The sequence below is a fragment of the Canis lupus genome, chromosome 3 (assembly GCF_011100685.1).
Source record: "Canis lupus familiaris isolate Mischka breed German Shepherd chromosome 3, alternate assembly UU_Cfam_GSD_1.0, whole genome shotgun sequence".
Lineage (NCBI taxonomy): Eukaryota > Metazoa > Chordata > Mammalia > Carnivora > Canidae > Canis > Canis lupus.
Genome location: NC_049224.1, coordinates 8,095,935 through 8,123,934, shown reverse-complemented (window position 1 = coordinate 8,123,934; position 28,000 = coordinate 8,095,935). Strand labels below are relative to the sequence as shown.

At 36.7% G+C, this 28,000-nt stretch overlaps 1 protein-coding gene across 5 annotated transcripts; it reads right to left on the bottom strand.

Moving 5' to 3' along the window:
- Positions 1–182: 182 nt before the first annotated feature.
- On the bottom strand, positions 183–27,959 carry GIN1 (gypsy retrotransposon integrase 1). Of its 5 annotated transcripts, none has more exons than XM_038532222.1 (9): positions 27,805–27,945; positions 25,951–26,209; positions 17,716–17,861; positions 16,114–16,307; positions 14,091–14,396; positions 8,037–8,228; positions 7,766–7,942; positions 7,004–7,289; positions 183–868 (listed from the first exon to the last, which is right to left on the bottom strand). In XM_038532222.1, the coding sequence occupies exons 3-9, from the start codon at positions 17,855–17,857 to the stop codon at positions 594–596; spliced, it is 1,572 nt and encodes a 523-aa protein (XP_038388150.1). In that variant the 5' UTR covers positions 17,858–17,861; positions 25,951–26,209; positions 27,805–27,945; the 3' UTR covers positions 183–593. The 5 variants fall into 5 exon arrangements, with proteins under 5 accessions (XP_038388150.1, XP_038388152.1, XP_038388151.1 ...); XM_038532224.1 differs by having other exon boundaries at positions 25,982–26,209; XM_038532223.1 differs by lacking the exon at positions 25,951–26,209 and having other exon boundaries at positions 27,805–27,959.
- Positions 27,960–28,000: the final 41 nt, after the last annotated feature.

The window sequence follows — 28,000 nt, the reverse complement described above, 5'->3', positions numbered from 1 at the left end:
CTTTAATATATATTATGGAAATGCACAAATGTTTTCAAACTAATATATAGATTCAGATACAAATTATGAGCCTAGAAGGTGAAATTATCAATATCCTGTAAGAGTCCATTAAACAACTCCAAATTCTTTCCTACAGTATTATTTTTAAAAGTTGCAATGACACAGAAAGAAGTTTCACTTAATTCATTGTTATAGTTGAATAAATATTTATTAATCCCATTCTGGGTAGTTCAAACTTTTATTTTAAAGGGGCAAAATATTCAAAAAAAAATATATGGTACCAATACAAGAGAAAGATCTGAGAGTCTTGAGCTAGAATTTAGTTTCCTTTCTAAGAAGCAGTCACGCTCTATACATTTATATGCTTCCTTTCCATATATACATACACACACACACACACACACACACATACATACTGACATTCAAACATTACACAAGTTTAGATAAATTAAGAGTTATAAAATAAACCTTCAGGATTTAGTCATTCTGAGCGTATCAAAACACTTCTACACAACTTTTTTTTGAATGCAAAAGATAAAGATCCAAGGAGTCATACTTTCTAAACAAGCACTTTAAATGAATTTTGATATTTACTAACTTAAGTACTCAAGGACTTGGTTTGAAGAGTCCAACAGACTGAAAGTCTGCTTTTCAAGAGTACTATGATCTTCTATCAATGGAGAGATTTTGGCATTTCTAAATTCTAATAGTTCACGATCTTTGCTTGATGTCAGTAATTCATTATCGACTACGCCAATAGTTGCATCTTCTACCAGAATATTCGCTTGGTATGCTCCAATTGGAATTTCAGGAAATCCAATGTAGTCATGATCTGCCACTACTGAACCTTGTAAGAGATAAAGACTATCTGAAAAAAGAAATATGTAAGTTTACCTTTTAGAATAATTAAACATCATTTTAAAATTAAACAATGTTAAATGGGGACAAAATTCCAAGTAATAAAAATTAACTCTAAGATTAACTGCTGGTGAATTCTCCTATCTACTAATACACATGTCAAAGGATGAATAAAATGATACATACATTTGACAGCTCATATACATAGAATTCAGGAAAGACCTAAGATTTTAAAAGAGCCAAGTTTTCCTGTTCCCTTGATCTGTCTTTGGCAGGTATACATGAGTGGTTAGAAAGGGCTAAAGATCATGGTAAAGATTAAAAGCAGTTATAAAAACTCTATTTTTGATGTTCATGATACACTTATTAATAGGCTTCTGCAAGGTACTCCTGAGTAAATTAATGGGATCTTGAAAGATATTTAATAAATAAAATCCTTACATTTATAACTTTAATCTTCACAGAATCCATATAAGGACAATAATGTCCAGTTGTTTAAAATTAGGACAATAATATCAAGTTGTTTATAATATGAAATTATAAACTAAAATGAAGTTAATAGTATCAGGCTTATATGACAGTTACTAGAATCAGGCTTATGTGATACAGGTTAAGTGGGCAGGTTTACGTGTAAGTAGGCAGTTTACAATGCTTAGCTTATTTAAGTGTAATTTAATACCAAAATGCTCATGAACTTCTAAAGTGTAGTTAAATTCATACCGAAATACTGACAAGGAATTTCCCTTGTCAGCATTTTATTCTACTTTGAGCAAAATTATCATCGCTATCAGAAAAAAAAATGCTTAATATGAATGTTAACCTGATGGTAAAACAAGTACCATCTTCATGAAAAAGGTTTATGTACATAAAAGGATTTTTCCCTACCTGATATTTTAATTCATTATAACAAAGAACTCTTCTACCACAGATGATTAACTTCATGGACCCCAGCCTTCTTTTTCTGCATTTTTTCCCAAAGCATTAATGATTATCTCTAAGATTTTAATAGCTTAAAAAGCCCTCAAATTTTAAGTTCAAGAAATAGCAAAAGGAAGACTAATTGCCCATTAGATTAGAGATTGAAGAAAGTTTCTCAGAGCAGATAAATTTCCTAATAAACCCTAGAACATGATCTTATTCTACCCATTCTCCTACTAATATGTGAAAAGCTCACTGGGCCTATTCTAATCCCATAAATTTACACACTTAAGAACTTTGGTTTAAAAAACTTAAAAAAATCAAAGCCATGATGCTCTCCCATAAGTGGACTTGGGTTTGCATGGGCATTTAGTTTTGACCATTTTGTTCTTCATTAGGCAAAGTATATTTGGTATTTTAATTTTGAGAGGTTTTCCAAGTTTTCTCCCACCAATTCTTATTCATGCAAAAATAGTAATTAGATTGAAAAAGATGGCAAGATATAGGTATTTATGATGAAAACAAAAGTATAGATAATTGAAGGTGGTAAGAAAATGATTTTTGTATGTTAGCACGGGATGAACTGCTGGACAAGTGAACAATTCTGAAGGATAAAAACCAAATTGTGCAACTCATGAGAAGTGCTATTGTCCAAGAACAGCAAGAAAGAGCAAAAACATGATCAATGCATTTCAAACACTCAGAATGTGTTGCTAAAGGTTCAACATCAAAGTTCACTCTTAGGCTCTTAATACTGGAGAAGGCTAGACACTTAGAACTTCCAAAGGTTAGGTATGATAAATGTATCACTGGTGAAATTTTTCAAATAAGCCATGGGAATTCCACAGTTTCAAGGCCTGCACAGTGCTCAAAGTATTGGTGCTTGCAGATACCATAAATTTAAGGTATTTCCAAAGATCCTTGCAAAAATTCTTTGATGCAGTTTTCTCAGTTTTTTTTTTTTTTTTGAAAAATATGTCCAGTAAACATGGTATCAGCAGGGAAAATGCACATAGCATAGACATGAAGCTCTTAGAAGTTGCCACATTGATGTCCTGGATATACATTGAGAGCTTGAGCTTAAACACCTGTTAGTTATACTGGACTTCAAAACCAATGCACTTTACCAACCGCACTTGTTTCTAAGAGGAGAGCTTCTATGTGTCATATGTGTACATGACTTTATACAATACACAAATTTTTTCTTTTAAATAAGTGATAAATTTTAAAGTACCTATTGTAAAAAAAAACCTACTGTAATAAAACTGTAGAGAACAAGAACTATACTTGGCAAATTCTACACAAATCACTTTACATGCAATGGAAAATTACTCTGGAGATTTCAAGCTATGTTTGTGTAGAAAAAACAACAACAACAACAACAAAAAAAAAACAAAACCAATTCTCATTTATCCAGAAGGTCAAATATGTTTCAACTCCAATATGGTCTAGATCTACTGGAGCCAACAGAAATGCTCTCTAACTTCAAAACAAATTACCAGGAATTATCAGAAGAGACTTTTGAGGTCCTACACATATTATTAAATAATAACTAGATAGAGCAGGTTATATCAAATATATTTTTAAAATTTTCACATATTTCTTGCCTACTTTAATGTGGTTACTAGAAAATTTAAAATTACATTACTATATAACTTTTGCATTTTATATATATCAATTGGACAGTTCTGGTGTAAAATAATCCTGAATTAGGGATGTAAAAAAGAACAAGTTTTGCCCCCAAGATACAGAGGTAAACATATCATATTCAAACATTTTTCTATTCAGCTGTATTAAAGGATAAACTTTTTTATTTTCATTCTATTAATTTAATTATCATTATGACATCTGTTTGATGAAAGCATTATTTCAGCTTTGGCCAGACTGAGTAAGTAAGCCTTTAGTTTTTTCCAAGTGGAGGTAAGGTGTTATCACAGCAGTTTAGACATACTTTTCCTTATGTAGTTTTAAGGAGTTAAAAAAAAAAAGGAATTAAGAAAAAAATTTTTAAGTTTCTCTAAGGAGAAAAATAAGTTGAAATTAAAGTCTCAGAAAAGTCTGAGTGATTTGGATTAATTTATTTCGTTAAACATAAAGAAAAGTACATGGTTTTAGAATACTAAATTTCCTTATTCTGAAGAGGTGATCAGACTAATTCTATATACAGCCAGATAATTCTAAAACTTTTAGAATGTGTTGATACAATAGATTATCCATCCTTTCTTATGATAAAATCATGACAGATTACTGTAATTTGGTATTACATAATTGCCACATTTATAAAAATAACCAATACTAACAAAAGAGAACTGAATGACTCTCAGTTTAGAGATTACACAACTAAGAGCTCAAAGGGAGGTTCTTTGGATAAATTATATTAATAAAACAGTAAATATAATGGGCTTAATAAAGATCTAAAGTTTGTTTTGTTTCATGAATGGAAACCATAATAGTGGGAGGGAGAATAATGGGTCCCTAAAGACGTCCATGTTCTAAAACTCCCTGGACCTGTAAGTACAGTACCTTACATGACAAAGGAGAATTTGAGAAGTGATGGAATTAAGGTCGCTAACCAGCTGACCTTAAAACAGGGAGATAATTCTGCATTATCCAGGTGGGCCTAAGGACAAGGGTCCTTAACCATGGAAGGGGAGGGAAGAGAGAAGGTTGTAGTGACTGTGACGTGAGGAGGACTCTATCTGTCATTGCTAGCTTTGAAGACAGAGGTAGGAGAACACAAGCCAAGCAGTGTGGGTAGCCCCTAGAAGTTGGAAAAGGCAAGGAAACAGGTTCTCTTTTAGAGCCTACAGAAAGGAACAAAGCCCTGCCAATGCCTAATTTTAGCCCAGTAAGGCCTATCTATGTTGGAATTCTAAGCTAAAGAACTGTAAGGTGTTTTAAACCATTAAATTTATAGTAATATGTTATAGCAGCAGTAGGAAACTTATAAAATAATGAAAACCATTTCATAAACTTTGAAGAGCAATCAGCAGACAGAAATCTATCACAACTCCTACCCAAAATGAAACAATAAAATTACTCAAAATCTATGCTGGATAGAAGAGTCAGTAACATTGTTCTTTTCAGAAGGGAACATTAGGATTATAAAGAGATACTAAGGTATGTCATAAAACTAACTAAAATAATTAGTCTTGAAAAACAAGTACCTGGCATTGAACCAGACAAAATGACATAGGCCTGCTTAAAATAGCCATGAGAAATATTGTTGACCTAGTACTGAATGTGCTCCCTCTACATTATGTTCTAGATAAGAATGGATAAGAAGTTGGAAACAGAGCTTAACTGCTTTGGACAGTGAGTCTTTAAAATAGCTATGCGATCTCACACCTGGTAAGAGTAGCAATGACAAGTACAGACAGAGTCTTTTGGATATACCTCTTCTAAATTTATGTCAAAGAATAGGATTTAAGATGTTCAAAGACATTTAGTTTGCATGACATTCAGCTCAAGGACACTTTAAAATCAGCTTCTGAGGTAAAGATTTTCAAGAGAATATGTAATACTGAAGAAAAAGATGGCAGAAATCACATTTATTTTGAATTTCTATAAAGAAAAGAAACACAAAATAAGGAACAAATAGTAATCAAGAACCAGATTCCAGGATGGTTGGATCACATTTCCTTTGGTTAATAAGAAAACACAATTTTACCCATCTAACTCAGATCTCTTACATGTACACTAGTACTAATATTAAAATTTTCCTTATATTACTGGAAGAAGAAATATCTGCAGAGAATTCAAGCATGAGGGAAAAATTAGACTGCCTTTGTTTAGAAACTGTTCTACTCAATTGGATTCTGAAATATGCAGGAGTAGCAAAATGTTTGGCCTCCTTTCTGAGAAAGTCTTTGGCAAGAGTAAATTGCAAAATGTTGAAGCAGATGTAGCAACATTTTAAATGTAAATTTTGTATTAACTAAGGAAGGCTAACATATTAGAAAGGAGAGAGTCCTGAATGCTGAGATTAGGGAAACAATCTTGCTAGAGAAGAAAGGACAATATGTACCTGTATAATTTTTTTTTTCTACTTAACTTACATAAGAAAGAAATCATAAAGGGCAAGTAGTACAAAGAATGAAAGTACCATCTTTCAACAAGGACAGTGAAGAGACTGTGAGCTTTCAGAATTAGAACAGTGCAGGGTAAGTTTACTAATTGAGCAATCAGGCTGTTACAAGCAGAAGGAAAGATACTAAGAGGTTTTTTGTTTGTTTTTTTGATACTAAGAGTTTTTAAACTTGACAGTTTTGATCCAGATCAGAAGGAAAGTTGAGCTATTTACCAAACAGCCCTTAAGGGCTTCTTTACCCTAAAGAAATAAGGTTAAGTATAAATACTCTGTATAATATAAATAAGTATAAATATTATCTTCAAGTAATATTGATGCTTTATTTTTCTTTATAGGAAAAGCCAAATTAAAACTGGCTGAGGTACCAATTCACTACCTCTGTTATCCACCTCATATAAACTCTAGGGAATGGTTACAATAGGACAGAACAAACCAGTCTCAAGTAAGTGGGATTTAATCTGAAAGCCATAGCAAAAAGTCATTTCTCTCTTAATCTCTCAAAGAAAAGGTTAAAGAAATCAGGATATCCTTCTGACTGTTCAAAACCACATCTGGGGGCAAGCATAACCATGTTCAGGCTTTCACCTCTCCACATAGCACCTTACAGCATTCTGATTACACCCCACCGTGCACCTTCCCTTGCATCTATCATAACCTGACTATGGCATAACATAAAAAAAACACTTTTAAAAAAGTTCTCTAGTATATTTATCGCACAACAGAATTCTGGATAGTATGTTTGGTTTTGGCATCATTTACCTTAGTGGATATTTTCTTATGCTAAGCTGAGGCACAAAGTGACAAAATGTTGTGAAAGCAAAAATAAAGAAGACCTAATTCTTCCTTCTGTGAAATGGGTCCAATAACTCCTACATGAACTATAAGGTAAATGTATGGAAAGTACACTAGAAATCAGAACCGTATCTCTTAGAAGCCTGACAGTTTCAAGAGAGTCATTCTAACAGAACAGAATACCTGGGATCTAAAATTATACCACATTTTATAAAAATGAGAAAGTAAAAGAAAACCTAACTGAGAAAAGAGGTTTTGGTTGGGTGGAGGGTGGATTCTTATATTACTTTTAACTTCCCTCCTCATTCACAAAAAGTAAAATGTAAAGAAGTAACAGATATTTACCTTGCTCACTGGACTCTCTTACATAAGGCTTAAGGTGGGACATTTTGATAGGTCTTTTAAGTCTCGTCCCAGTGTTGTCTCTTAGAACAGCACATCCACTTTCTGTAATATAGTCTATGACACAAGGACCAACCCATTCTGACTGGAAACGACCATCCTTCCACCAATTTTTTCTTTGTCTTAAAACTTCATGACCCACTTTTAAATGAAATGGATTTAATTGCTTTGGTTTCTTTTTAACAATGATTTTGCTTTTATTTAGTTCATCAAGATTGTTGTTCTCCATCTATAAGAGCAAAATAAAAAAGAGAGAACAAAGGGAGGAAAGTTATAGTTTCTCCAAAGTAAATGCAAATAACAAAATGGTTACTTACTAAGATATTATTACAATGTAGACATGAATCTCTATTTAATTCTGAAAAATATTTCAAAACCAGTACCATTACCCCAACTTTGCAAAGAAATTAAACTGAGATAGGTTAAGTAATTTGCCCAAATCAAACGACCAGAAAGCAACAAGACCAGGAATGTGAATTCAGTTCAACCTAATTCCAAAGAACAAGGTATTCCCATTACCGTCTCTCAGAACTTTATAGTTAGTAAGCATACTATGTAATCAAAACAAGCAGAATTTAATAGAAACAAACTTGGCTTATATAACATATGTATGTGTGCATCCATGTGTATGTGTGTGCATGGTGAAATTTTTAAAATTACTTCATGGATTTTTAGGTTATAGAGTTTTCTATTAAATAGAATCACCTGTCCTGCTGAAGTTGTCTTATTCTCCATTATTTTATCAGCTTCTTTAATTGCACCTAGAATTTTGGCAAACATACTTGTATCATTACCATCTGCTTCATGGAGAATATCTGAAGTCTCAGTCATGTATGGATTTCGATTAAACATTTGAAAATACGGTATATTTTTAGTAGGCTCCTATTTTAAGGAAAATGAACAACAATTTGTAATTATTTATGTAGCCAAGAAACAGTCATAACTTAAAAGTACAGAATAATAAAAAGACACATACCAAGTGAGTTACATTGAAGGCAAATGAAATAGCTGATAGGTGATCATCCCAGTTGTTTGGGTGGTCAGCACAGTGTTTAGAAAGAAATGCCTTTATTGTGCTCGGTGTACTTTCAGTTGGATTAATGGTTTGGGAGCTATGAGAAATTACAATTTGCTTTGTGCCAAACAATCCATACAGTTCAACATTGATCTGAAAAGTATATAAAACAAAGTGGACTTTAAAATTTGTATTTTACTTTTCCCTGACCAAAAGGTTTCAAAGAATTTGAATCTTGCCTTTTTCATTGACCATAGCCATTCTATATATAAAAATACACATACTGTATTTAAAACAGCAATTACCATTTACTGAGTGCTTATTATCCATTGTTCAATACAATAGATGCTTTACATTGCTGTTGTTATACCTTACAACAATCATGAGTTACCATTAACCCCATTTTAAAGATAAAAGTTTTGGGAGGCTAGGAGCCTTGCCAAACATACATATACAGCAAGCAAACGGAAGAACAGAATTTAACACTAACTCTGAGTTCATGTAACATTTTAATTCAGCAGACAATTTCTCAAACACATACTAGGTCACATAACCCAGTTAACAGTTATGAGACTGGCAAATAACTAAACTTGTATACTCAGTTTCCTCATGCGTAAGATGAGGATAATTCTGCCCAGGATTCTTTTGAGAATTATGAGTATATATCTGTGAAGCACCTACAACAGTTCTTGGCAAGTAGTAGGCACTTTGTAACTTGTAATGTTACTATTATTATCATAGTTATATTTATTATCTGCAGGACCTAAGAAAAGTCAAAATGAGTTTAGAAAACTTCTAACTATAAGCCTATAAAACATAAAATAACTTATGTTTCCTATCTTATGCCTCAGACTATCTTTTCTTATTATTTTTAACTGGGTAAACTTTTGGTTAATAAACTAGGTCTTTTAAAAGACTGTATTCTTGTTGCCTAATTGTAAGAAGACAAATCATATCACAGTAACTAAAAAGGTAAAGCTAATAACCACCAAAACCAAAACCACATTTCCCAACCTACCCTGCAGGTAGGAGTAGCTATGTGATACTGTTTTGGTCAAAAGGAAATGTGGAAGTTGTTCGGCTTTTAAAAGTTGTTGGGTAGACTCAGTTCATACTAGGTTTTTTTGTGTCTGTTGTCCTCTCCATTTTTTTGTCTGAATTATAGACTTTGTGGCGTAGGCTCTGGTACCCATCTTGTGAACATAAGACTAAGAGTCGTATCTCAAAGATGGTGGAACAGAAGACTGGAAGATTGGATTCCCAAAGACATTCAACCTTGGACAGTTTAGCCTTCTTGTAACTTTTGGGCAGAATATATATTGGGTAGAAGACAGCAGTTCTCTTCCTTGCAACTAATAAAGTTCCTAGCTGATATATGTACTAATTTTGGCGACCTCCTTTTAATTTTTTTAAAGATTTATTTGAAAGAGAGAGAGAGAGAGAGCATGAGTTGGGGGGAGAGGGCAGTAGAAGAAAAGGGAGAGAGAATCCCAAGCATACTCTGCACTGAGCGCAGAGTCCGATGGGGAGCTCAATCCCATGACCATGAGATCATGATCTGAGCCAAAACCAAAAGTAGGATGCTTAACCAGCTCTACCCCCACCTTTCAGTCTTTTCATTCAAAAGTAATATAGGGATCCCTGGGTGGCGCAGCGGTTTGGCGCCTGCCTTTGGCCCAGGGCGCGATCCTGGAGACCCGGGATCGAATCCCACATCGGGCTCCCGGTGCATGGAGCCTGCTTCTCCTTCTGCCTATGTCTCTGCCTCTCTCTCTCTCTGTGTGTGACTATCATAAATAAATAAAAATTAAAAAAAAAAAAAGTAATATAAAAGATATACTTAAAAAAAAAAAAACAAAAAACAAAAAACACAACAACCAAATCCTAGAGGGACGCCTAGCCGGCTCAGTGGGTAAAGCATGCGACTCTTGATCTTGGGGTTTTAAGTTCAAGCCCCATGCTGGGTGTAGAGATTACTTAAAAATACAATCTTTTAAAAAAGAGACAGAAATCTCAGAGAATTGGTGTTATTTGGGTCAGCCTCAATCTGAGGTCATAATCAATGCTTTTAAATGACTGACCTCTGGAAGAGGGTCTAACAACTTCTTTGCTTCAAGAGGTTGCCTAGGAATGATCCAGTGAATTCATTTGTGGGATGCTAGCCTGATATCATAACCCCAGAGCCTTTTTGCTCCCATCAAACCCTTCTATTAGTGGTTACAATTCTGTTTTGCTAAAGACCTGTATTTAAAATCAAAGGAGGAGATTTTCCTTTGGAAATGTTTGTTTTCTTTCCTTCAGAGCTTTACTAAAAGTTCCTGCATTGTATTCAAACATTTATATTTTCATCCAACTGTGTAATACACACACTGAATTCATCCACATTGCCACATTGTAATCTTATTTCAACACTTTAGCAGTGTTTGGTATGTGTTTGCTAACAAAAGAAGACATTTCATTTTGTCACCATTATACTCACTGTATAATATTTAAGCCATTTACATACATCAGAGTAAAAAGAACAAATTTTCTCAATCATCTGTGATTTTTAGCTTTTTGCTATTAAACCTCACAAAAGAGGCTTATAAACATTGTTATCTTTGGTAAAATTTCCAAAGTCCTGGATTATTATGTGACTTTAAACATAACTGGAAAAATGGGTGACTCATAATAGTCCATATTGTCATGATTATTATCTCTAAGCACTACATGCACTTAGCATGAGGCTTTTTATTAGTTGTGGTGGAAGCAAATCAGTTTCTTGATATTTTGGATTTTGGTGAACAATTTCCTATCAGATTTAATTAGTTGATGTTTGTTTTCATCTCATTAATGTGTCTATAAAAGAATTAGTAACAGAAGTTAAGTAGAAGTACCAGCTCTATGATTTTCTTGTGGTTGATGGATGATTGCGTTATTAGTAGTACCTTGTTTTCACTGTAGGAAACTTAAGCCATCTGGCTATTCCATGAGGAGTAGTTTGATGAAAACTAGGTGATATTTATAAACACAACTACTGCTGAAAACCAAGAATGAACAAGGGAACTGTAGATAGACCTCTTATGTGTTGTGGATTCTTTCTCTTTTCATACCCTCATACATCATGTGTGACATTCAATCACCCGCCTTGTTGATTCAGAATGCTATTAATCATCTGTATACAACATTAGCAAAACTTTTCTTTCTTATTAGATAAAAAAGAAACATAAGCAAAGTTCCAACATTGTTAGCCCATAAACAGGATTGTTTCACGCACCTCATTTTGACCACTGTGTCAGTCAAGGCAGGCAAGGTTATGTGGTAGTTATAAAACACTTTCAAGTCTCAGCTTTAATGCAGTAATTTTACTGCTTGCTCCTACAAACTTGGCTATGGGTCAGTATGTCTCTTCAAGGCAACAATTCTTGACTACATGCCTCAGCAATCCTACATGAGAAAATTTCACCCCCTATAATGTAATATCTGGAATGTTCAGTCAATTCCCCAGAGAAAAAGTAAAAGACTGGGAGACTGAAGAAAGGAGCATATGGTTTTCACTACCTCAGTCTGAAAGTGGCATCCATCCATCCATTCAATTTCTTTGGCTAGATCTAGTTACTTGGGCTTGCCAACCTCCAAGAAGACAAGACAGCCTTCTACATTTGAAAGGCTAGGAGAACTAGTTATTGCTGAGCATTAGTAATTTATATTACAAAAGCAACAGATGATTGTGTATATTTTAATCACGAAAAACTGTTAAGAGCAGGCAGCCTGGGTGGCTCAGAGGTTTGGCACCGCCTCTGGCCCGGGGCCTGATCCTGGAGGCCCGGGATTGAGTCCCATGTCGGGCTCCCTGCATGATGCCTGCTTCTCCCCTCTGCCTGTGTCTCTGCCTCTCTCTCTCTGTGTCTCATGAATAAATAAATAAAATCTTAAAAACAGTTTACATGTCTTTTTTTTAATATTTTACTTATTTATTCATGAGAGACACACAGAGAGAGGCAGAGGTATAGGCAGAGAACCAGGCTCCCCGCAGGGAGCATGATGTGGGACTTGATCCCAGGATCACGACCTGAGATGAAAGCAGATGCTCAACCACTGAGCCACCCAGGTGCCCCTGTTAATTCCTTTTCTTTGTAAATATAACTTTTTTGGGTAAATATCATTTTTAATGGCCACAAAATAATCTCATCATGTGGCCAGACACAATTTTTTAAACACTCTCTTTTTTGGGATTTTAGGTTGTTTCCTGTCTCTCGCTAATATAAATGGCACTGTGGTAATCATGTCATAAAAGAGCTTTTTTTCTGTACTTTGGATAATTGCCTTAGAATAAATTCTTAGAAATAGGATTGCTAACCAAAAGACACACACACACACACACACAAACACATATATATATGGCTTTTAATGGACCTTTGGAAAACTATTTTATGAGAGAGTTAGTTTCAAGTTGCAATGCTGCCAGGAAGGTAAGGCTGTCTCATTCTACCTGTAGTCTACTTGGTATTATTACCATTTTTGTTGATTAGACAAGTTAAAATGGTCTTACTTTGCATTATTCATTCCTATTTAATTTGAACACTTTTCCATGTTTGTTATTTTTTAAAAAGATTTATTTACTTCTTTGAGAGAGAGGGCACATGAGCATGGTGGGGGGGGGGGGGGACGACAAAGAGGGAGGGAGAGGGACAACAGACTGCACTGAGCAGAGAGCCAACACAGGGCTCAAACCCAAGACCCTGAGATCATGACCTGAGTGAAATCAAGAGTTGAACACTTAACTGACTGAGCCACCCAGGGTATAGGAACTTGGATTTGGGGATTTTCCACTGTTTCCTGATAAATGTGGCTTACAGTGCCTAAACTAAACAAACAAGGTGGTTTATGCTGAATACATTTTTTTCCTTTAGGAATCTAAGATTTTGGTACAAGCCAGGCAGAGGGTGCCTATGTGACAGCTCCCAATAAAAATCCTACACACAGAGTCTCTAATGAGCTTCCCTGGTAGATAACATTTTACATGTTTGCTACAACTCCTTGTTGACAGAATTAAACATGTCTGGTTGTCTCTGATTTTTTCTTATACTAGTATTCTGTTTAATCATGAAAATTTTAAAATATACCTTAAGTGTTATTGTCACTATTACTTTTTTAGGATTTTCATATATATTCAAGTTAACTTGAAAGAATATTCTTTCATATAGATATATATATATCTATATATATGATGATCTATATAATGATCTATCTATATATATGATCTATATAATGATATATATATATATATCTATATGAAAGAATATAGAATTCTTTCATGGAATATATATACAGAATATATATAGAAAAAATATCTATATATTCTTTCTATGAAAGAATTCTTTCTATATATATAAAGAATATCTATATATATAGAATATCCATATATTCCAAGTCAACTCTGGAAAAAGTCAAAGGCAAGGAAAAAAGCTCCCTCTTTATTAATGCTGATTAGAAATTACTTATGTAAATTAATTTTGAATTGGGAAAAATCAATACCTTTCAATACTGAATATTCTCATTTATAAATATGATGTATTTCTCCATTTAGTCAATTCTCCTTCTGTATGTCAATCATAGAATGTTTCTAAAGATTTTATTTTTAAGTCATCTCTACATCCAACATGAGTTTGAACCTATGACCTCGAGATCAAGAGTCACATGCTCTTGATGCTCTCACTGAGCCAGCCCCGGGTCCCCAATTACAGAATTTTCAAGCTAGAAAACAAGGATTATTTGGTCCAACTTCCTCATTTTAGTTTTAGGAAACCTGAAGATAGATTTATAATTACTTAGTTGCACAATTAATACAAAATCCTGGTCTCTTAATTTCCAGTCCAGCTACCTTTGTGCTCTACAGTATTAAACCTCTACATCTGTAGCAATTTATATAAACTTACTAAGTTTACTCTATAATGCATTACTCTATAATGCACCAGTGTGCTAGGTACTGAAAGTAAGTAAAATATGCTCTTAGACCTAATTAATTTATCTTACCTCATGAATGAACTCTTCTCTTTGGTCCATTATTATTTTCTGAGGAGGGCCATATAAGAAAAATATATTGATAATAGCTTTAGAAATTTCTGATGCTGAAACATCACAGAGAGGCAAAATCACAACCCATTTTGTGAACAAATCTGTCATGATTATAGTATAAACATGACTTCTGTTGCTTGCATGAAATGGGCCCATCAGATCAACAGTAACTATACTCCATGGATTCTCCACCTTGAGAAGGTGCTGTTTAGGTGCTAGAATAACTGTATTTTTTGCCACTTGGCAATGCTGGCAAGCATATACCTATAAAACAGGCACACAATAAGAAAAAAAAGATACAGAGATGTTAATATATTTAACATAATAAAAAAGCAGTCTTATAAATCTCAATTTTAAAATGGTTAATAGGTACTTTGTTTTGAAGGAGAAGCTTTTACACTATTCTCAGAATAGAATAAAACCTTCTGTTCAGAATAATAAGCAAATATTACTTGCTATTACAATCCAGTGACTACCTTCAGAGGTCTTATTCACATGGAACATTAATTCTAGTTTACATTCAAAAAGAAAAAAAAATTCTAGTTTACATTCAATAAACATTATGTGAATAAATCTCAAAACAAATTTGTTATATCAAATTCATTATATTTTTAAGTCAGTGTCTGAATTTATAATCATTTCTATAAGCGAAAGATTTTTTTCTTTTAAAGTTATCATTCTAATAAATTCATTCACCAATCTGTTAGAACAGTATTTATTAAAACATAATTTTATTCAAAAAACGCAGATGCCAGAAATTCCTCAAGGTCCCAGGAAAATAGAACAAAAACAAAGCCCATGTTGTCAAAGAGCTTTTAATGTGAGTGGGATGAGAACTGAGTAACATACGGGATGGTGCCAATGCTCAATATATTTCTAGAATTCCACTTTTGAAACCACTTTCAAATCAACTTGTGAGCAAAATTTTATAAACTATATTTGCATTACAGTTACTCTTAATCAAAAGTTTTATCTTCCAATTTATGTACATACTAGCTTTCATCATAAATAATCTTATTATTTCTAAAGGTCATACCCATTCTCAAATGATAAAGATCTGACAAAGGTTTCACTGAATAAAGGAATGTGTGACAAGTTCTAAAGGCAAATACAAATACTGAGGTCTTAGAATACATGCACAGGCTACAAACTGGTAACTCTCAAATGTTATTTAGTTAAATGTTGTTTTAATTCTTTATACCTGAAATAACAGTCTTTTTGATGTACTTTTATAATTATTAAAAGGATCTCCCATACATACCAAGGAATTCCTACCATTTGTCATACAGAGTACACTACATAGAGTAGGGATCAGATGACTTATTCCTAGATGAATATCCTATAAGAAGCCGAAGGTTGTAATAGGTTGTAAAGTTTCAAACTAAGACTAATTTCATTATTTTTACAACTTGATTTTGCCTTCTTTAATTTTGGGTCTCTGCCATATTTGACATTTTCTACATTAAGATGAAATGTTAGAATTCTGCCCATACAAAAGAGTTCAATGATGAAAATCTGTCTAAATAATCTATTTAAATATGCTATTTTTCAAAGGTTTAAATAATGTTTTAGTTCAAATTATACTTCAGTAATTTTAAAAGAGAATTTTGAAAAGCTTTTTTTTTTTTTTAAGAGAGGGAGGGAGGAGGGACAAAGATAGAGGAAGAGAGGAAGAGAGAAAATCTTAAGCAGGCTCCACCCCACAGTTCATAGCCCAAAGTGAGACTCAGTATCACAACCCTGAGATCATGACCTAAGGTGCAATTAAGACTCAGATGCTTAATAGACTAAGTGACCCAGGCACTCCAAAGGAGAATTTTGATGGGAAATAAAACTCCTTTTAAACGTTTCTGTACAAACACTACTAGTACAAAAAGTATTTAACAAGAAATAATATTCAGAGTAAATCTGGAGCAATAATGAATTTTGGATATCTACCACAAAGATAGTATTTAAAATATTCTTAAAACATAAGCCATACCCACTGTTTGACATCATTGGTCACTGAAGTCCAATAATAACTAGATTCCACTAGAGTAAGGGTCCTGGATATGCCATGATGGGCTCCAGTGTCATTTTCATGGCACTCTCTTAGGACTTTCTTTTTTTCTTCTTCTGAAACAATTACCAAACGATTTTGTTTTCTGTCTTTTCCAACATAAAACAGCTTTTTTTCTGGAATAAATAATAACAAAAGATATGATTACAATTTTTAGAGATCACTACAGTTTTAAGATAATCTAATCAGAGCCTTATCTTCAAATCATTGCAATCTTTAAAATTTTTTTTGCCTCTAAGACAATATTTATTTGGAATGCACACACAGTCTGAAAGGTCCTCAGCTGTTATGCTTACTTGATATGTAGAAGGATCACTAGTTGCTATACTTCTGTAGCTATCTATACCAGTGGAGCTAGCTTGTTCATCAAAAAACATGTGATAACTACAGGAGTATAATATCTTTCTATGGGAGTATTCAAACTGGAAAAATACTTGTAGGCACCTCCTAAAAATGGCATGAATTAGCAGATAAATTATGTATAGATAAGCAACTTCTGGAATAGAATTTTCTAAAATAGCATTTCACCATAAGTACATTTTTGTAAGCAACCGCCACTGTTAACTTTTTCTAGATTTGAACAGGAGGTGGGGTTTGTAAAGCAGGAAAGTGAGAGAACCTTAATCCTTTAAGACAGTTCTCTGTTTTCCTTGGAAGGCACCTGAGAAGAATTCACAGCTAGAAAACAAGAGGTTGGGGAAAGAATCACTCTCTCTCTCCAGTGTGGATGAGATTGCTACACAAACTCCAAAATACAGCATTAAGTTACTAATATGTTTAATTAAGCATATGCTGAGTGAAAAACATTCCTTACTTGGTAAGCAACTTAAGGGCAGAAACCTTCTCTACTTTATTCATCAGTGTATTATTCCTAAGACCTAAAATGTGACTGATATTCAGTAGGAACTTAATAGACATTTGTTGCATAAATGTTTAAATAAATGAATGAATGAATCACAACTTTATTAAGAGGTAACAGGTATACTTATGAAATGTAAGAGTTATAGGAGGAGATATATACACAGAGAGATGTGAGGACGTATTTATTTATTATTTTAAAGTCTTCTTGACTTGTTTTTTGGGAAGCCTAACTTTGTACCTGGAGGCAAAACTCCCATTAATTAATAGCACCAACATTCACTTAGTCATCTGGTGACTTTTCTGCTTTATTTCACTGCAAACTTCTCTTTCCTTTGAAGGAAGAGAAGAGAGAAAAATTACCATAATCTTTCAACATAAATTGTCTACTGCCTTTCAAATATTTAATCCATTCAGGGAGATTAGGTATCCAAAAAGGAATGTGACCCAAAAAAAAAAAAAAAAAAAAGAAAATGAGTGGAGGTGGGGGTGTGTGTGTGCAAAAAAAAGGGGCAGAGAGAGAGGGAGAGAGAATCTTAAGCAGGCTCCATGTCCAGCACAGAGCTCAACAAGAGGCTCCATCTCAAGACCCTGAGATTGCGACCTGAGCCAAAATCAAGAGTCAGATGCTTAACCAACTGAGCCACTCAGGCACCCCAGTGTTACCTTTGAAGATAAATTTTTTTGCTGCTCGTCTTATGCCACTTCTTTCACTCGGTAGTGTAGTTGGATGATATTCACCAGTTCGTTTATAATATGCAATCTGTTTAAGATGAAGGTCACCATTTTTTCCACTACGGACCATCATGTACCTAGGCAATAGATATTTAAAGATAAAATTTAAATGATAAGCTCATTCAGTTGCTATTTTAGTTCAGGCTTCTGTCATATTTCTGCTTACATATGAATTGAACATTCCCGGAATATTATCTGTGATGGAGATAAATATAGTACAGAAAAGGAACTGTGTGATGTATATGAACTAATATATTCAAAAGCTATTTTTGAGATAGATACATCATGACACATTATCTTGCTCTTTCCATGTGAAAAGAAATGTTGAAAATTTTCCACATACTGGGAAAAAAGAAAATAAACAATTACGCTTCAAAAAGTTTTGCTTCAAGTCTCTCATTATCATCAAATGAAATATTACTTATACAGATGGTTCTGTTATGTGACATTTAAATACATGATATGTTATAAAGGGGAGATATAGGTTTTTTTCCTTCTAAAAATATTCATGGTCATTGTGAAATGCAAAAAAAAAAATAGTCCATTCATATAATTTATGAGAAAGATCTATTTTGGAAATGCTTCAATGATAAATGACAGAGAAGATACTTAGCTATGCTAGATCTCATATATTCTTCTCAACTACATATAAGCTTATTCTTGAACAGAAATAATTTTCGGTCCTGTACACACTTTCTCTGTTATGAAGAAAACTCTGGCTACACTGACAAAAGCAAAACAAAATAAAATTCGTCTATTTTAGACCACAAATTATAAGGGAAACCATTAAATTAAAAAGAAAAAAGCCCTTTTCGTATTTTCAACTGAAAGGAACTATTCTGTGCAGATTATTCTGCTTGCCACTACCTCTACCCATCCAGAAAATTTTTGGCCTTTCCTTTCTTTCTCTGCTCCTGTGCCCTCAGAGACTGATCCTTATGAACTACATTTAGTTTTCTGATTCGGCTTGTCCAGTGGGAGGTACCAACAGGCAAATCAGAATGCAGAAGAGTTCAGGGTATTTATTTCCCAGGTCTTTCCTTAGTTTAGGCTACAACCCTCTGCAGCTATAGCTTCTGTTGAGTAGCCCATCTTTCAGGTCTCTAAACTTCATTGGAAGTCTATAACATCATTTCTTCTGTTTGCTAATTAGAGGGCACTATTCCACCACTATTCCCTGTTGTTACTAATCTCCAGGTGCCATGTTGATTTCTTTGACTCTGTTCTTATGTCTTTAAATAGGAGCTTCATTAAATTTTCTTCAAATTTTCAGGAGAGTGTATCTTCTATTTCCTGCTAGGATTCTGATACAAATGCTTAATTAACATTTTTAATTTCTAAAAACAATATGAATGTTTACTGACCACTAGGAGATGTACGGATGAGGCTATAAAAGAGTATTACTACAGAGGGAATGTTAGAACAAAAAAGAATAGTCTGTGCCTAGGAACATACGGCTTAAACAAATAGCCTGTTCTCTTCCCCTATGACACGGTACTTTCCACATTCAATAACTATCTTTCTGATCTTTACATAACAGCCAGTGAGAATATCAGCACATTTATGTTTCTTAATCTCGGGTTGACAATAAAGTATAAGCTATTTTATGGAATATGTAAGGGTTTCTTAAACAGGACACAAAAACACTATTCTTAAAAGAAAAAGATTGTAACAAATTCTACTTCATCAAAATTAAAACCTATTTAAGAGATATCTTTAAGGAAAGGAAAAGGTAATTCAAAGACTAGGAGATCTTTAATATATATATCTAACAAAGGACTCGTACTCAGCATATATAAACTACAAAAAGAAAAGGATAAAACCTCCCTTTAAAATGGGGGGAGGAATCTTACATGGCACTTCAAAAAAGAAAATATCCAAATGGTTAATAAGTGAAAATGTGCTCAACATCATTACTCCAAAAAGCAAATTAAAAACCCACGATTTTATAACTACACACATTACAAAGGGTAAAATTAAAAACACCGACAACATTAGTTGTAAGGACACGTAACAAATCAAACTCCTATACATGGTGGGAGTTTAAAAGGCTACAGCTCCCCTAGCAAACTGACAGTTTCTTCTAATTGAACACTTGGCTACCCTAATGACTTAATTCTTTCAAGTTTATACCCCAGTGAAATGAAGACAGGACTATCAGAAGATGTGCACAAGAACATTCACAGACTTTTCATAGTCATAATAGCCCCTACTGGAAATTGTAACAGGACAGAGAGAATTTACTACGTATATACTCAGTCCTTGTCCTGTGGCCCTATTTTTAAGTTCCATGATGCTCTAAATCTTAGTTCTTTCTAACTGTCTTTGGTAAAGTACCATTCTCTTTTACCTCCACCACGTACCCAATCTGTCACAGAAGACCTCTTGATGCCTCTTTAGACCTCTTTACTTTAATGTCTCCTCACTAGTTTTTCCCCTGCCAAATGATTCTGTGACAAACTTCCACCCTTCATAGATTTCCATTTTAGGAAGACTTGTATGACATCAGGTAGGGAATAGACAATGCTGGTCTACCTATCCATTTGCCTGCCTGTCACTTGAGCTCTGTATTAAATCTCCTCAACTCTTAAACCAACAAGCAAAAATCATTTGTCCTATTTTCAACTCCAGGTTACACTGACACAAGCTCTTCCAAGTCCAAAGGCCATAAAGAATTGCCCTTTCTCAATTTAATTTTACTTTTTAGAGATTTTGCCTTTAGGTTATCTCTACCCCCACATCCATATGGGACTCAAACCCATACTTCCAGATCAAGAGCCACAATCTCCACCCACAGAGCCAGACAGGCACCTCTCCCCTTTCTCTTTTAGATCAAATCACTAGGGTCTGTGTTCTGTAAAACAGAGGATTCCAAATTACTGTTTTCTATGAATGGCTTTTCGAACAAACAATGTTCTATATCATCTAAAAGAAAATCATCTGGGAGTATGGTATCTGGAGGAAGAGAAGATTTACACAAAGAAAAAGAAAAGATTTACACAAAGATAAAATCCTCTATTGCCTCCCTTTCAGAGATCAGTGATGGTTGCAAAATCTGAAGGATCTTAAAAAGAAAAGAGAAGAAGCCTTTTCAAGCCTATAAAAAGCCCCCAGGAGCAAAAGACCAAACTTTTACACCTCAGAGAAAGTACAGGTCCCGTAACATATGGGGTATGAGCAATTTTAACTGGTAGGAAAAAACTGGCCGTTGGACAACATGAATGTCTCCATAATCCACAGTGACAGCCATATTTTGTCCTTCTACTTTAAAACTTCTCTAAGTTCCCCCAACTGCTCTCCCCGATTCTCTAGGATGTCTTAGTCCATTTGGGTTGCTGTAACAATCTACAATAGATTGGGTGGCTAACTAACAACAAACATTTATTTCTCACATTTCTGGAGTCTGAAAACCCAAGCACAAGCTGGCAGATTCAGTGCCTGGTGAAAGCTTGCTTCCTGGTTCATAGATCACCTCTTTGCTCTGTCCTCACACAACAGACAGTGCTGGGGAGCATTTGACCTCTTTTAAAAAGAGCACTAATTCTGGGGTGCCTGAGTGGCTCATTAGCACCTGATCTTGATCCCAGGACTGTGAGTTCAAGCCTCAACACTGGGCATGTAAACTACTTAAAAAAAAAAAAAAAAAAAAAAAAAGGCACTAATTCCATGGTTGAGGGCTACATCCTCATGAACTAATCACTTCTGAAATACCATCACACTGGTTAGGTTTTCAACATACAGATGAGGGGGGACACATATTCAGTCTATAGCACTGGGAATACTAGAAAATCTTTAATCAATGTAAGTGAAGCCCTCAGTACATTCAAGGATCTGTGCTATCAGGATACCCTTGGCTGTCCTATCTAAAATACATGAACCAAGATTCATGTTCAGAAAGCCTATTGGCTGAAATTAACCTGTCCACTTTCAAACCCTTAACTTTTGAAGAACTGAAAATAGATCAAAATAGAATAATTCACTCTCCTCAGAGCAAGCCCATAGTATAAAAGTCAAGTAGTAGATAAAAATCTAATAAACAGAATCTTGGAGACTGAGTTCTTTGAGATTTTTGGTTTTTGTTATCATCCTCAACACATTTTTACTTTCCAAATTAATTACTAAGAGTAGACACTATTTGACTGCCCCTGGTCATCTCCACTGCTTACTGACAAAGTCTAAAACTACTTAGCCAAGCCCCTACAACCTGTACAAGTCCTATAGTTTCTCCTCTTGTCTCCTTTATTTATTTTTTTTTAATTTTTAAAGTTATTTATGATAGGCACACAGTGAGAGAGAGAGGGGCAGAGACACAGGCAGAGGGAGAAGCAGGCTCCATGCACCGGGAGCCCGACATGGGATTCGATCCCGGGTCTCCAGGATCGCGCCCTGGGCCAAAGGCAGGCACCAAACCGCTGTGCCACCCAGGGATCCCCCTCTTGTCTCCTTTATATACCTTTGTTAACATTCCAACTATTCTCTGTACCTGATCTATGTCACCATTTCCCTCATGAATGGCCTATCCTTCTAATTCTGATTAAGTCTTAACCATTTTTCAAGGTCAAGCTCTAGCTCCTCACTGAAGCAAGCCTTCCATAATACCTGAATCTGAAGTGATCTCAACCTCTCCTGACTTTCTTTGTACCTTTGTAGAACTTCCTGTTTTACTATTATAGTTGCTAGGTTTTTCATCCATACAACTTATCATTTGTTCATTCATTTACCAAGTCCTTAAATCCTTATATGAACCAGGTTATGGGAATATAAATTAAAAAAAGAATCAAAAAACTTTTCTTTTTTTGTTAAGATTTATTTCAGAGAGAGAGAGAGAGAGAGAGAGAGAGAGAGAGAGAGAGAGAGAAAGGAAGACTGAGAGCAGGGGGAGGGACAGAGGGAGAGAATCTCAAGCAGAAACCCCCCTGAGCACCAAACCCATTGCAGGAGCTTGATCTCAAGATCCTGAGATCATGACCTGAGCTAAAATCAAGAGTTGGACGCTTAACCAACTACACCACCCAGGCACCTCTCACAACTTGTTTTTTTTAAGGGCAATGTTAAGAAAGTGAAAGGAGCAATCACAGCTAGGAGAAAATATCTGTAGCGCATATACAATAAAAACTTGTGTCTTAGAACTTGTAAATACAACTCTTGTTTTTTTCAAGTTTTTATTTAAATTCTAATTAGTTAGCATATGGTAAAATTGGTTTCAGGTACAGAATTCAGTGATTCATCAATTATATGTAACATCCAGTGCTTGTTACAAATGTGCTCCTTAATACCCATTCATTTAGTCCATCCCCCAGCCACCTCCTTCCATCAATCCTCACTCTTGTTTGTCCTCTATAGTGGAGTCTATGATTCCCCTATGTTCATGTTTTATTTCTTAAATTCCACATGAATGAAATCATATGGTTGTCTTTCTCTAATTTGGCTATAATGCACTCTAGCTCTATCCCCATCATTGCAAAGAATTTGTAAAGAATTCCTAAATCTCAATCAGCAAAAACAAACCAACTTAAAAAATGAGCAAAAGATTTAAATGGACCTTTCATTGAAGAAGATATGATTGGCAAATAAACACATGAAAACATGCTCAACACAATCAGACATTTAAAAACCCAAATAAAGGGGTGCTCGGGTAGCACAATCAGTTTAGCTGCTGCCTTAGGCTCAAGTCATGATCCCAGGGTCCTGGGATCAAGCCCTGCATTGGGCTCCCTGCTCAGTGAGGAGCCTGCTTCTCCCTTTCTCACTTCCCCTGCTTGTACACTTGTGCACACTCTGTCAGATAAATAAAAATTTTAAAAACGCAAGTAAAAACTAAGATACTATTACACATCCATCAAAGAGGCAAAATACAATAAAAAAGAAACGAAACCTGGCAATACTAAGTACTACCAAGAATATAGAGCATTGCTGGTGAGAATACAAAGTGGTATAAACATGTCAGAAAACAGTTTTAACTCAAGAGTAATGAAAGTGTATGTCCACACAAAAATGTGTATGAGACTGTTTCTAGAAGCTTTATTCTTAACAGCTAAAATCTGAAAACAAACCAAATGTTCATCAACTAGTGAATGGATAACAAACTATGGTAGATCCATATGGGGAAACACAACTCAGTACAGATAAGGAACAAACTAAAAATATACTTAACAATAGTATCTCAAAAAGATAAGTATCTCAAAAATCATGATTTTTATGCTAAGTGAAAAAAGTCAGACAGCAAAGGCTACACACTATGTGCTACTGTAGGACAACTGGGAAAGCCAAAACTACAACGGCAGGGAACAATTTTTTTAATTAAAGGAGATTTTCTTTAAAATAACTGCAAAAGCAATTCTTAAAAATTGCAGACATTTATACAGTTCTTCACTGTGATGATCCTCACAACATCATGTAAAGTGGATACTAGTCATATATCCACTTTGTAGACAAGAAAATAAGAGTTTCAGAGACATCAAATTTACTCAAAGCAACAACATGAATCTCCATTCACTTACATTTATACCTTGTTTTTTTGCTTCAGTTTCCTGCTGGCTCCCCCCTCCCCGCCCCCCTACACTGGTAACATAATTATTGTCAACCTCAGATTTCTAATACTTGGTTCAGGCCTCTGCTAAGGAGGTTATAAAATGACTATGTAATTAATAATTCAGATCACATATAAGAAACGAGAAAGTCTTATTAATTTTTAATGTTTACATTGTTTCACACAGTTTGGGATACAGTGGGCCGTTCAACTATTTGTAAATGAACAAAGAATTATTTGCCATTTCCTCATAGGAAAGATGGCAGTGAATCAAAAAAAAAAAAAAAACAACAAAAAAAAAAACCACACGTTCCAAAGATAATTGTTATCTCACTTAGGGACATATTACTCACTCGCATATACATGGCAGAGTAAGTAGGGTATGCCTAAGAAGCCATGGCTTTTGGGAGTCAAAATTGCTAGTGGATGAGTTACCTGAGCTTCAACATCCACATCTCAAAGAAGAAAATAATAGTTATCCCTCTTTTTTCATAAGTAACAGGATGAACGAGATTAAGGGTCCGAAAAAGGGGATCCCCAGGTGGCTCTGTGCCTCCTTCAGCCCAGGGCGTGACCCTAGAGACCTGGGATGGGGCCTGCTTCTCCCTCTGCCTGTGTCTCTGCCTCTCTCTCTGTGGCTCTCATGAATAAATAAATAAAATATTTTTAAAGAAGTCCTCTGCAAGTGGTTATTCAATATACAATTATCACTAAAACATTTAGGCGTTGTTATTCATACCAAGCTGTTCAAAGTAAGACGGAACACTTTCTTTTCTCAAAACCTTTATCTACCAGGAAAGATATTTGGAGATCTCCTTTTCACTGATGATCAATGTTTTACCGTAATGTCTATTTATGTTCTACTGCTAATAAGGAATCTCCGAAGACAAGAGTTGTACATTGTGGGGATCCCTGGGTGGCTGAGCGGTTTTGTGCCGCCTTAGGCCCAGGGCATGACCCTGGGGTCCTGGGATCGAGTCCCACATGGGGCTCCCTGCATGGAGCCTGCTTCTCCCTCTGCCTGTGTCTCTCATGAATAAATAAATAAAATCTTAAAAAAAAAAGTTGTACACTGAATAACGAGTTTCCCGTCTAGTAGGGTCCGCGGGCTTAAGTACAACAGGAGAAATCAGTTCACAAACAGGAGAGCCACCTACACAGGTTAAAGTAGGCCGCTAATACTCGGCCTTTATATGCAGGAATATGCAGGAATACTGTGAAGACCAGCAGGTGTTTTGTTTTGTTTTGTTTTTTTTTCCTTTTCAAAGCACACCCACGACTTGATCCCTAAAAACCTTTTGAGTAGTTAATGCGATAAGACACGACTTCACGCTGTGGTAGTATCAAAACAAACATCAATGTCTTCCTACATCCAAACATTGAACCAAAGTATCCTGGACAGCGGAGGTAAGTCGCTCAAGTCACACAAAAAAACGGAGATCAAGCCTTCCTTCAACATGCTCTTATTTTTAAGACTTTGTGTTAAAACGGGTACTTGTGTGTTATGACACGTAGGGATGAGAAAAAGGGGGTGGGGTGAAGGTGGCGGATGGCACGTCCTCATTTAGCCAGCCAGGGGGCGGCCAGGGTCGAATGTGGGGGAGGTGTGACCCCACGTCACACACCGCAGTCAGTACCTGCGGGGACACTGATCACTCAGCTCCGCACCTCGGGTCTCGGGTCTCGCGTGCGCCAGGAGGGGAGGCGGGGAGGCATCGCTTCGCGGGAGGGGCGCGCCGGGCAAAACCCCTGCAAGCCCCACCACCCGGGTCTCCAGAAGGTCGTGACCCGCCCGTGTCCCCTCTTAAGTGGAAGACTCAAAAATCCGCAACAGCTCGACAAAAGGATTTAACTCGTCGTCAGACTTTTCGCTTCTGAATTAGCCTACTCCCGTCTCTGAAAAATAAAAAACAAAAATAATAAAAAAAAAAGAGCACAAACTGTACGCAAGGCCCCCGAGGCCTGCGAAGCCTCAACCGACGGCCCCGACGCTCCTCCTCAACCTGCAGATGCCACCAACGACGATGCCTCCCCGGCCGCACGTGATAAAACGCATTTCCACCTGAAAAAAAATCAACTTCTCAGGCAGCCCGGGTGGCTCAACGGTTTAGCAATGCCTGCCTTCGACCCAGGGCGTGACCCCGGAGACCTGGGATCGAGTCCCACCTGGCTCCCTGCATGGAATCTTCCTCTCTCATGAATAAATAAATTAAAAAAAAATATTTAAAAAAGAAAGGAATTCTGACTCCTAAATCTCAGGATAGGGCAGCCCTGGTGGCTCAGCGGTTTGGCGCCACCTTCAGCCCAGGGCGTGACCCCGGAGACCGGGGATCGAGTCCCACTTCGGGCTCCCTGCAGGGAGCCTGCTTCTCCCTCTGCCTGTGTCTCTGACTCTCTCTCTCTCGGTCTTTCATGAATAAATAAAATCTTAAAAAAAAGAACTGATTTGGGGGGCAGCCCGGGTGGCTCAGCAGCCCAGGGCGTGACCTGACCCGGGATCGAGTCCTACATCGGGCTCCCTGCATGGAGCCTGCTTCTCCGTCTGCCTGTGTGTGTGTGTCTCTCTCTCTCGTGAATAAATAAATAAAATCTTTAAAAAAGAAACTGTGACTAATAAATCTCAGGACAGGGCAGCCCGGGTGGCTCAGCAGCCCAGGGCACGACCCCGGAGACCCGGGATCGAGTCCCACGTCGGGCTCCGTGCATGGAGCCTGCTCCTCCACCTCTCTCTCTCATGAATAAAATCTTAAAAAAAAAAAAAAACAAAAAAAAAAAAACCACAAAAATTACTTCTCTGCTTGGATTCAGAAAAGCTCATGGAAGGAAACCCCACGTGGAGGTAGCATTTTTTCCCCCGTTTCCTTTAAAAACGACGGGGCCAGATACTCCCTTGGGTTCGCCCGTCTCCCCCACATGGGAGACTTTTAGTTTGGGGCAAAAGGGTGACACTTCAGGTCAAAGGGCGGCTACGCTAAGGCGGGTGGGGGCGGGTGGGGGCGGGTGGGGCTGCCTCCGCGTCGGCCGAGGGCGGCGGCCAACTTTCCTCAGCCTGCCCGGGGCAGGGTCCGGCCGCTCCTTTCCCGGGGACTCCTAACGGCTCGTCGGTCGACGTCGGAGGGCGCTGACGCAGCCACGCTCGGCACGACCACCGCCGGGGAGATGCCGGGGAGACGCCGGGGAGACGCCGGGGAGACGCCGGGGAGACGCCGGGGAGACGCCGGGGCCGCCGCCCGCGCCCGGCCCGACCGCGGGGCTCCCCCTTCCCGCCCGGCGGCCGCGGGAGCCGCCGCCACGCCCGCCCACGGCCCGCCCGCCGCCAGAGCGCCTGCGCACTCTCCACGCTCAGCGAAACCCGTCCTCAAAACTAGTCGATGCAAATCATTTTGAAATTCCTGTCAGGTGGCGCCTCACTTTAACGTGATAATAATAAAGATAAAAAAAATTAAAAAAAGTCAGCCGCTACAACAAAGCACGGTGGAGCGACCACTCACCGAAAGTGGTCCTAAACGCAAACGACAGCCTTTAAGCGTCCTCTCGCGACTTATCTGGTGCTGCCGGAAGCGGAAGTGCCGGCGTCTTGAAGCGTGGGGCGCCTTTATGGGGTGGGGCGGGGTGGAGGGGCCGTGCGGCGCCGTGGGGCCCTCGCCGGAAATGGTTCCGCCCGGTGGGGTTTGTGTGTGAGACCCG